The 11,588-nt window shown below is 43.0% G+C and overlaps 1 protein-coding gene across 1 annotated transcript; it reads right to left on the bottom strand.

Moving 5' to 3' along the window:
- Positions 1 to 6,064: 6,064 nt before the first annotated feature.
- LOC136504380 (jasmonate-induced oxygenase 4-like) lies at positions 6,065 to 8,281 on the bottom strand. The gene is made up of 3 exons (XM_066499299.1): positions 7,764 to 8,281; positions 7,087 to 7,420; positions 6,065 to 6,645 (listed from the first exon to the last, which is right to left on the bottom strand). The coding sequence occupies exons 1-3, from the start codon at positions 8,267 to 8,269 to the stop codon at positions 6,373 to 6,375; spliced, it is 1,113 nt and encodes a 370-aa protein (XP_066355396.1). The 5' UTR covers positions 8,270 to 8,281; the 3' UTR covers positions 6,065 to 6,372.
- Between the last annotated feature and the right edge of the window lie 3,307 nt (positions 8,282 to 11,588).

The raw sequence follows: 11,588 nt of genomic DNA, 5'->3' as shown, positions 1-11,588 counted from the left end.
CTTGACTGTTACCATTTCATGTACGTGATTTCTTCATAACCACATACCAATTAATTGATTGAACCTTTTGATGTTAACATTATTACAAAATAATATATACAAGAGCATAGCAGACATGTGCATATCTCTCTGAAGCTTTTTGATATGTAAAGAATAAAGTTGTCTAAAATTTTCAGCAACAAGCCAGAACCCCTTACTTTATTTGTTGAGATTGAAAGTTAGCATGAGCATATAATTAACGTGCAGTTCCATAATTCCACTATTTGTATCTCAAACTATTGTGCATGAACTAAGTATGAAAAATGATTAGAATGAGATGAGTAGGAATGCGTGCCTGATGCGGAACGTTGACAAAAATGGTATGGTGGCGTAATTTAACTCTGGCCATTGATCACCAAAGAAAACCAGTGTGATTGATTGTTCTTAACTTTGAACTGGTTAATGGTGTAACTGATATCGTGCTAGCTAGAGGTTATGAAGTAATGAATAAAAGATTGTTGCATCAATTTTAAAGGTACTTACCTATTTCACATAAGGATCGGAGCCATACACATAGCCTAGAGAAAAATATTGAATACACTTACTACGAGCAAGATTTATAGAAGCGGTTGGCCCAACCACCTCTACTTTTTTATTTCTACAAATCGATGATTTGTAGAGGCGGCTGTCATTCTCACCAAAATAGCTAAAAATTATACTGGGAGACCCCACCAGACAGCCACAAGTCAGGTGATTTTTTGTGCAAAAAACGCAGCCGAAGGGGAACAAACCTACAACCTACAGCCTCACGCATATCTCCCATAACCACTCCACCTACCCAAAAGTCACTTGTGTCCATATGAGATATTCATTCTTCTCGTATTCTCCATCCGATTTTGAAATGACTATTTGAGACCCTACACGAATGCAAATGAAAAAGTTTTCAACTGCAAAATTGTAGATATCATTGAGATTTACAGCTTTGGTTATGAGCGTTTCTCCATCCAAGGTCGTTTGAAAATTTTGAATTTTAAATGTGAGAAATTCGAACGTAATTTCCCCTGGTTAGATGATTTCAAATGAGAAAAGTTGTCAGCTACAAAGTTATGTAACTCATCAAGATCCAAACTTTTTTTTAAACTAATTTGAGATATAAACTTTGGTTTTGGTCGTTTTTTCATCGGAGGCCATTTTAAAAATTCAAATTTTGTGGTGTTGCACCTATTTTTAGAGACGACTCTATATCCAATCACCTCTACAAATTAATTTTTAGACGGAGCTCTTAGATCCAGCCGCCTCTAGAAATCCATTTATAGAGGCGGTTGCATCTAGAGCCACCTCTAAAAATAGAGCATTTTTAAATGTGGCTGAAAGATTTCTAGAGGCAGCTCGTTTTGGGAAATCATTTTTAGAGACTGGCTCCTAGCTAATTGCCTGCCGCTGCTAAAGATCATATTTATAGTAGTGTGATACTAAGAAAACGCAATGTTGATTAAGCCTCAAGTTTTTTTTAACATAACACTGCCACTAGTTTAATTAGCAATTGCTTTCTTCGCACCAAAAAAAAAAATGCTTGCCACCTCTATCACAAAGAGTCTACCAAAGCTGGTAACCCATCCCTAACTTGCATCTGTCCATGGCGCAGGAATCAGGATTAGACGACAGGCCAAATAAGAAAACTGATGATATACATATACTGCACGTGGTCGAAATCGAGGTCAATCCACTTGCAGTAAAGATACGTATGTACTAACACATCATCGAAGTTAATTGTGTAGACGACTATATGTAATAATATATAATAGTCACAGGAGAAGAAAAAAATGGTAGTACTATCTTGCATTGCATTGCTACCCAACGTGCGTGTATGCAGTTGGAGCTATAGTGGGCCAGTTGCTTACTTGATTGAATGGATCCTAGTAGTCCTGTCGATGCATGCATGAGCATGGCGGTCCGGTGGCAGGGCGACAGCAAGTCTCGGTGACCTTAGACTGATTTAATTTGCTAGGCAAGCAAGTGGCCGCCGGAGCACCATCTTGCACGCAAGTACGTGTGCTGCGAAAACGATACATAAATTTCCATTCCAAAGCAGCATCTAATCTAATCTAATCCATCCACTACTACTACATACACAAACGAGTCCTTGTGTTTCGTCAATGTGCACGTTGTGCATTGAAAAAGAAAGCGAGGCCTAGGAAAAATGATCCATCCATCAAATAAATGGCCATGTAGATTTTCGACACATGCATGTGTTTTTCTCTTTTTGATGCGACTTGCGATGCCTTCAAAAACGCGTGCGTCTGCTAGCTAATAACGTATGGACTTTTGTCATTTAACGATGAAAACAGTTACCCAACGACGTCATCATTTTTGCAAAAAGAAAAAGGAAAAGGAAATATATATATATATATATATATATTTACCTTCTGTAGTCCTATCCAGTGCAATTGTTGGCCAAATGACGCTTTCCTGTATTTTCAACACGGCTGCTCTCCATCTCCAACGCCACAGCCAGATTATCTGGCCGCCAGCACATGGTGGGTCTGTGAGACCATATAGCAGCACTTCCCACACATTTTCCTGTATTTTCACAACATTATCTCCCAATATCCATGCATGAGAAGAACCAGGCCATTGGCAAATTCATCACAACTACTGCCAAGCAACGGGCAAAGCAAGCACAACACGAGACCAACGACCAGCAGCAACCATATGCATAGGGATCAAAGAGGGTCTATTGTTCAGAAGAGTCGACGGGGTGATTCCTGTCCTAGGGCATACATACACCGATCCATACATTCCCACCGGCTTACACCACTGCTACAACCACACGCGTACATGGAACCGGCCGGCAATCATCACATGCATGTACAGAACAAGGGTCTGATCCAACGGGAACCACGCAGTTTTAAACACTGCTGCTGCTCTAACGCCCGCGCCCTTCTCTCGCAGAGTTGATAGGGCGGCGACAAGGGCGCTCGCTGCCCCAGTAACATGGCTGCTAGCATCAAGGCCTGGAACAGATAATTTACCCTGCGAGCCAGTTAAGCAGCCTGTTCTTTCTTTGGCTCCCCAGTTCCTGCAGCCACCACAAACCAGGCATTAGCATTAGTAGTCGAAGCAACGAAATGAAGCACTAATGCTAATCAGTTTCATATTCCAGACTAAGAGTTTCAGGCACCGTACTTGGTTTAGGAGCATCATAGGTCTTAGTGGCGACACCCTCGCCTTGAGAGCGACTACTTTCTGGCATTGTATTAACTATCGCAGATTCATGGCGCTTTGGAGTTTTATTACTTGATGCTGGACCATCATGGCCATTTGGTGTGATACTCAGTGCTAGAGAATCACAGCCCTTGATGCTCGTATCAGCTATCACAGGTTCATGCAACTTTGGCGCTTTACTTGGTTGCTAGACTTGGCTTGACACTCGGCGCCATAGAATCATGGCCCTCGATCTTCATGGATGGTGATTTTCCATGGCCTGCACATAAATGACAACCTTAATGATCCATACATGGTAGGCAGCAATCGTATTGCACAGAGGCTTACCTGGTGCAAGAACTGGAGGTATGGCAACCAGTGTCGAACTGTTCTGGCATTTTACTAAATCACGAGGTGATGGGCTTCGTGACGCAATACCAAGTGAAAGGAATTTCTGGCCTTCAGGTGTCATTCTTGGTGCAGAATTGAGTTGTTTCTCTTCTCGAACGTGCCGTTGGCACGGTATTCATTAAGCGGAAGTAGAGTTTTACAAATTAAAGTTGGGACGGTAATTTTTAATTACTGAGCCAAACACTGACAGAGATCACACAATTGTGATTTACAAAAGAAAATACTTAGCGACCAAGAGAAGGATCAAGCACCCCGGAGGCCCTGAGTTCAGTGGCTAATGAGCGTCTCCTCGAAGCCAATGAGGTTCAGCTCCATGGCAACCGGATCGAAGTCTGGAGCGAAGAGCGCCTGAAGGGCCTCTAGTTTGGAGGGCGACAACGGCACAGCGAAGAGGGCCTTGAGACTGTCCAAAGCGACAGGGTCCGGACCCTGCGGCCTATCTGCGATCCACAGCTTTTGCTTGAGCACATTTTGTGCTTGGAGAGTCGGGTTGGAGGCCTTGGTCTTAGCTGCCAGCCTCCCACTCCGACGCACCGACATCACCACTGACAGTGTCCTGGATTTTCTCAACCTCGGCTTGCTGAGCAACGGGGTGTCGAGCGGGATGCATACCCGCGCCTCCAATTGTGCCAACCAGGACTGTGCCCTCGATACGGGCGGCGCCGTGTTGTCGGTGCCCGGATGGCCAACCCGCGTTGGCGTAGAATCGGCCGCCAGATCCGCAACGCCGTGCTGTTCCATCCTTGGTGGTGCGACTTGCGGCATCTCCAGCTCAGGCGACAACGGTGGTGAATCCATCGTTAGGGAGGCGCCCGCCGGAGTAGTGGGGCAGCAAGGCGTTGTTGGTCCCGCTATTCGGGTCACGCCAAGCGATGCGGTGAGCTCCTCCAGCATCGGGTCAACCCACGCGGGAGGCCCCGCGCCCACGCAGGGCTGCAAGACCAGCGGGTCTGGCTCCTGAAAGCAGGCAGCAGCAATGGTAGAAGCTTCGCCCGGCGCCGTCGGAGCGGCCCGTGCCGACCTCCCTAGACGCCTTCGTCGTTAGTGTCGTTGGCTGCCGCTGGCAGGAACAACGGTGTCCGGCATGGTCGCACCAGTGCCACGCGAAGCACCTTGGTCCGCCGGCCGAGCAACGGAGCTGCTGGTGGGGTCACTGTGACCCTCCCTGGTAGCACAGTCGGCTGCTGCAGCGGTTTCCGGCGGCGTAGCGGTGCCGGTGGCCTCGCCGCGGTCGGCTACAGCGTCGCCGGGGAAGTCGGTGTTGTGTAGTACTGGCTGTGTCCGGCGTCTTGTCCGCTGATGCCTCGTTCACCGCCGCTGTCGCCGCCTTCGGCCGACAGACGCTGGAGCAGACAACGCAGGCGTGGCCGTACCCGCCTCCACCGGACCACCGTTGGCGGGTGGTCGTGTGGCAGGGGTAAGGTCCCGGGCAAGCGGTCGTGGCCGGCCGCCTATACCAGCAGCTGTAGGAGGCCTCCGCCGCTGGCCACCACCGTCCACTGGCCGAGCACGAGGCCGCTTGTAGTCCCTGGCCAGAATTGAGTTGTTTCACACCTGTACTTTTGGAATTTCCAAATGACAAGCTTGGTACAGCAAATTCATAGCCCTTAGGAGTGACGCCTGGAGCAGAAACTCCATGGGTTTGGGAGGTATTAACTTGTGCTAGAGAAGCATAACCAGGACGTCCTGTGGTTGCTGTGCTAGATTTGCTAACTTCCCGACCAGGAGGTGAAGAGCTTCCAGAAACTGTCCTCAAAAGGCCTTCATGAACTATAGGTGCCACTCTTCCTACAAAGGAATCTTGGTTTTTGGCACACGAGCGAGGGGGAGGTCGTGGGTTCGAATCCTGGCCATGGCTAAGGAGCGGGTGTGTGTGGCTGACTAGTGGGGGCCTCCCTGGATTAAAAAAATTGCTATTTTCTAGTAATTTTTCGTGATTTCTGGAAATCGATTTGTAGGGGCGGATCAATATTCAGCCACCCCTATAAATCATCAGTCGCCTGGCCAACCGCCCCTACGAATTGGGCATTTGTAGCCGTGGTTGCTTAGAGGCGGCTGACAAAACCACGGCTATAAATACACATGAGCCGCCCCTACAAATGCCTACTGACGTAGTGTTTTGGGTTCGTGATGACGTGTTTCTTTTTAGGTTTCTATACACCACGGTCCTTAAATGGGTCCACAGACTTCTGGTGTTCCCATTCGGCCATTTCTACACCGTCCTAGTCGTGTTGGCTCGTCCGGCCAGCTTCACTTGCTAGGCACTATGCAGCCTCATGTAGTTCCAGGACATCTGAGGCTCTGGTGGTTCATATAGAACATGCATTTTTCTAGCCATTTTCAGGTCCTATATAGCCCGTTCTATCACGTTTCGTGAGCTACATATCATCATGTGAGTTACAGACAATTGAAATCCAAACTAAAATATAGTTCCAAACTACACACGAGCTGAGGACTTGTTATTGAATAGAAATGCATGCTTGTACATACATGGTTACTGCAATCAACCACACCGACTGAAATTCGTACAGACCAATCGATGATTTCTAGCTAGTCACAACTTATATTAACACATGACTATCTGCAGTTTCAGCACTACAGGCAAGCTGACTAGCTGAGTAGCTGGTGTTATTCTGGCATCACAATGCAAACACGCCAGCTGCAAGCATATGCATACATGGGCAAACATACTTAATAATAAGATACAGAAGATAGTTGCTATAGGTCAACTAGCTGCATGCACTTTATTCCCATCTCTCTTGCTCGCGTGCAGCTAGGTTAATTCATGGTGATGCTGGTGTTGCAGCTAGAGAGGGACTCCACCTGCGCCCTGCCTCGGGCGCCCTTGGTGCGCACGTACTTGCGGTACTCGTTGAAGGTGATGGCCGGCTGACCGTACACCGCCGGCGACTCGGGGCCCACCAGCTGAGCCGCCGGCGAGATGGGGAGGTCGCCGCAAGGGTTGCAGAAGAAGGCGATGGTGAGGCGGTCGTCGCCGGAGCTAGCCAGCGCGCGGTGCTCCACACTCTTGTACGCGCCGTTGCTCAAGATCTGTTCCATATTCATCATGCATCATCCACCATATAAGTATATTGCATCGATCGAGTACTAGCTAGTGTGTGTGTGTCTATATATATATATACTAGCTAGTGTGTGTGTGTCTATATATATATATACACACACACAAACAAAAATTAGTAGTGCATGCGGCATACATGCTTATGTAACTGTGTACGCATGCATTTGAATGTTTGCAAAGCATATGCAGCACTATGGGTTACACTATTCAGTTTCTTTTGATTATTTCACGGTCCATCAGCCTGATGCGCACGTCAGCTCCATGCTGTGTTCAACTCTTACATACTACCGCTATATATACTTGATGTAAAGATAATAAAGCTACTACTTCACGCAAAAACAACAATTTTCCCTCTAGTATATGTATAAAAATATAAAGATAATAACAGGGATATAATATAGGGTTAATATAACCTGAATTTGATCTCCAACGTTTACAACAAAGGCACCCGGGATCGGCTGCACCGTGACCCATGTGTTCCCCTTGCGTACCTGCGTCCCCTTGACATTTTCATCAACAAGGAGCAAGGTGATACCGCCAGGATCAGAGTGAGAGGAGAGGCCAAGGGTCAGCTCAGGCTCTGGGCACTTTGGATAGTAGTTTACACGCATGCTTGCTGAGATGCCCTTACTTCCACCAAAGGCCATGTGAAGGTAGTCCTCATCTAATCCTAAGGTGCTTGACATGGCCTTGAGCAGTACTTCACTCAGATTCATTAGCTCGGATGCATACTTCTCAGTCACCTCCCTGCACATACATACAAAGAGACATAAGTTTCTTGACATATGTATGAGCTTTCATTCACGATTCATATATATGTAAGGGCTTTCACTCATCTCGCACGTCGTAATCGTATAGAAGTTAGTTTTTTATTTTGTATTTCAAGCTACTTGGCTTTGATCAAGTTGAATTATTGCACACCGATACATCTGGTAATAAGAAAAAGAAGCAAAAGACATCTGAATTCTAAGTTGGATCACATGTACAGTTAACATAACAAAAGATATGGTAGACACCATGCATAATAAATAAATTGCAGAAGAGAAAGTTAAATTAAGCTAGATATCAGATCGTCTCATTCACGTATTACCTCAGGTGACGAGGCATCTCTGGCCACTTCTCAAGGTTCCTCAGATCATTTGGCCGGAGGTTTAGGAAGTAATAGTCACTCCAATCCAAGGTTGCACCTTTCTCAACTCCAAGGCGGCTCCCATAGCCCTCGTATGTCACCGGTGAGTTTGCATATAATTTTTTCTCTTCCATAGGCAGGTCAAAGAACTCCCTCCATGCCTCTCTCATCCTCTTTACTGAATCGATGCCCACACCATGATTCACTACTTGGAAGAATCCCCAGTTCTTGCATGCTTCACCGATTGCATCTAGCACCGCTTGGCGATGCTCGGAGATATCGTAGAAGCATGCAAGATCAATGATAGGGATGCTAAGATCAGGAGAATTCATGCTAGTTATGCTACCACAAGGACGCTCAGATGGAGGTTTGATGTATTGTTGTGGCACAGTGGGCACGCCAGAGTTGGAAAGGGTTTGTACAGGTACAATGGGTTCTGGCCAGCAATGGTCAGTGATAGTTGCCATGATGAGAAGTGATAGTTTCTTTGATCTGGTTGTATGGACATGAATCAGTGGGGGTATATATAGAGAGAAATTGTTTGGGATTATGAGGTTAAGGTAATATGATAACATTCATTTACATGGGATTTGTGTGTACTACACAATCAGTGTGATAGAATATATTGGAAGGATATTCATTCTATATATACGCACACAAGAAATAATAATAAAAGTCTATCGTACTACTCGAACAATTCATTTTATCCATTTGGACATTGTACAAAATATTTACTCAATTTACTTCCAAACTATTCACACTTGTTTCACCCTCTAATGAAATCGATTGTCGCTTTCGATTTTTCCTCTTACAGGTGTGTTTCAAGGTTCAAATTCCTTGGACGACATATATACGAGACCATAGGCTATGTTAGAAACTTATGTATATGGTTTTTATTGTTATTTTCATGTGTATTTATATATCAGGATTAAAGTAACATAAAATACTTCGAACTGACAAAAAATAATTGCAAAATTTCTTATTTTTTGTAACATGGGGTATGACAACTATCAACCTCACAAATTAATTTCAGTCGAAACACAAGTTCTAAAACAAGAGAAGAAGACACGTTTCGTTAGGTATGATTTGATCTCATTTCAATGCACAAAAAAGGAACGGCTAGGAGCCTAGGACGTAAAGTGGACTTTTTTTGAAAAAACATGCATGTCCATGTTTTTGCATGTGATGGAAGAGGCATTGCAAGAGTGGATTGTAGATGCACGCATCATCATTCTCCGTATCTGCATGTATAGGGCTGGCTTTCTTGTACAAGAAATTTGTGGAGAAAAGGAAGAAAATATTACAAGATTTAGGAGCTACATGAAATGTACAGATATTATTCCTATGGCGACTTTTTCTTTCCTTTAATTTATAATAAGGAAATTCAAAATTTTCCTATACAGAAGCATATCTCTTCAGATAGATATATGATGACTCATTTACAAGCTATAAACATAAATGTTACTATTAGATGAGTTTCTCTATATCAATAGAGGCTGAATATCTATGTTGTGCAAGCAAGCCAAATAAAGCATTCACGCCAATCTTTAAAATGGAAATATTTGCTATCTTAATCAACAAGGGTAAAAACACAACAATGAAACCTTTTAGTCTCCCAAACAAGTTGGGGTAAGATAGAGCTGAAACCCAACATGAACCATCATCAAAAAGGAAATTAAAAAAGAAAAAGGACTATATATATTAGGAGACCTAGAGACTACTCATTGTTTAGATACATGGATCGCTTATTTCCATGAATTTCCCACACTTCTTAAGCCCCTTTTACAAACTCCTCCAAATATTTGTTTAATACACTAGATATTAATGACAATCTTTTTCATGTATGTTAAACAAATATAAGCTACAATTAATATTATTATTATTGTTTCAAAACTAATGAAAAAATTCTAAATTGTTGAATCAAATGTGTCCTAGCTTGTTGGGGATCATATATATGGATACAGAGAACAGCATGTCAGCAAAAAAAAAACATCATATGGCGTTATATATGTTTGTAATCTATATTATGACCTTAATGGAGCTTTAGTACTCAAGATGGTATATGTAAGCTTAACTTCAAGTGATGATGTGGACATTCTTGATTTGAAATCAGTATAGACATGTGATGAATTGACCATTTCATGCAATGCTTGGACTGATACAATTCAATTGATAGGGATGTCAAACTTGACCGTTACCATATCATGTACGTGATTTCTTCATAACCACATAACAATTAATTGATTGAACCTTTTGATGTTAACATTATTACAAAATAATATATACAAGAGCATAGCAGACATGTGCATATCTCTCTGAAGCTTTTTGATATGTAAAGAATAAAGTTGTCTAAAATTTTCAGCAACAAGCCAGAACCCCTTACTTTATTTGTTGAGATTGAAAGTTAGCATGAGCATATAATTAACGTGCAGTTCCATAATTCCACTATTTGTATCTCAAACTATTGTGCATGAACTAAGTATGAAAAATGATTAGAATGAGATGAGTAGGAATGCGTGCCTGATGCGGAACGTTGACAAAAATGGTATGGTGGCGTAATTTAACTCTGGCCATTGATCACCAAAGAAAACCAGTGTGATTGATTGTTCTTAACTCTGAACTGGTTAATGGTGTAACTGATATCGTGCTAGCTAGAGGTTATGAAGTAATGAATAAAAGATTGTTGCATCAATTTTAAAGGTACTTACCTATTTCACATAAGGATCGGAGCCATACACATAGCCTAGAGAAAAATATTGAATACACTTACTACGGGCAAGATTTATAGAAGCGGTTGGCCCAACCACCTCTACTTTTTTATTTCTACAAATCGATGATTTGTAGAGGCGGCTGTCATTCTCACCAAAATAGCTAAAAATTATACTGGGAGACCCCACCAGACAGCCACAAGTCAGGTGATTTTTTGTGCAAAAAACGCAGCCGAAGGGGAACAAACCTACAACCTACAGCCTCACGCATATCTCCCATAACCACTCCACCTACCCAAAAGTCACTTGTGTCCATATGAGATATTCATTCTTCTCGTATTCTCCATCCGATTTTGAAATGACTATATGAGACCCTACACGAATGCAAATGAAAAAGTTTTCAACTGCAAAATTGTAGATATCATTGAGATTTACAGCTTTGGTTATGAGCGTTTCTCCATCCAAGGTCGTTTGAAAATTTTGAATTTTAAATGTGAGAAATTCGAACGTAATTTCCCCTGGTTAGATGATTTCAAATGAGAAAAGTTGTCAGCTACAAAGTTATGTAACTCATCAAGATCCAAACTTTTTTTTAAACTAATTTGAGATATAAACTTTGGTTTTGGTCGTTTTTTCATCGGAGGCCATTTTAAAAATTCAAATTTTATGGTGTTGCACCTATTTTTAGAGACGACTCTATATCCAATCACCTCTACAAATTGATTTTTAGACGGAGCTCTTAGATCCAGCCGCCTCTAGAAATCCATTTATAGAGGCGGTTGCATCTAGAGCCACCTCTAAAAATAGAGCATTTTTAGATGTGGCTGAAAGATTTCTAGAGGCAGCTCGTTTTGGGAAATCATTTTTAGAGACTGGCTCCTAGCTAATTGCCTGCCGCTGCTAAAGATCATATTTATAGTAGTGTGATACTAAGAAAAACGCAATGTTGATTAAGCCTCAAGTTTTTTTTAACATAACACTGCCACTAGTTTAATTAGCAATTGCTTTCTTCGCACCAAAAAAAAAATGCTTGCCACCTCTATCACAAAGAGTCTACCAAAGCTGGTAACCCATCCCT

Source organism: Miscanthus floridulus, chromosome 14 (assembly GCF_019320115.1).
Source record: "Miscanthus floridulus cultivar M001 chromosome 14, ASM1932011v1, whole genome shotgun sequence".
Lineage (NCBI taxonomy): Eukaryota > Viridiplantae > Streptophyta > Magnoliopsida > Poales > Poaceae > Miscanthus > Miscanthus floridulus.
Note: the sequence above shows the minus strand (reverse complement) of the source record. Positions and strands in the feature narration are given on the sequence as shown.

Excerpts from the sequence above, each read along its gene's own strand:
- LOC136504380 (XM_066499299.1), bottom strand. The coding sequence starts at position 8,269 with ATGGCAACTATCACTGACCATTGCTGGCCAGAACCCATTGTACCTGTA. Across the intron at positions 7,421-7,763 it reads GAGATGCCTCGTCACCTGAG|GGAGGTGACTGAGAAGTATG; the intron begins GTAATACGTGAA and ends ATGTATGTGCAG. Across the intron at positions 6,646-7,086 it reads ACGTTGGAGATCAAATTCAG|ATCTTGAGCAACGGCGCGTA; the intron begins GTTATATTAACC and ends AATATGGAACAG.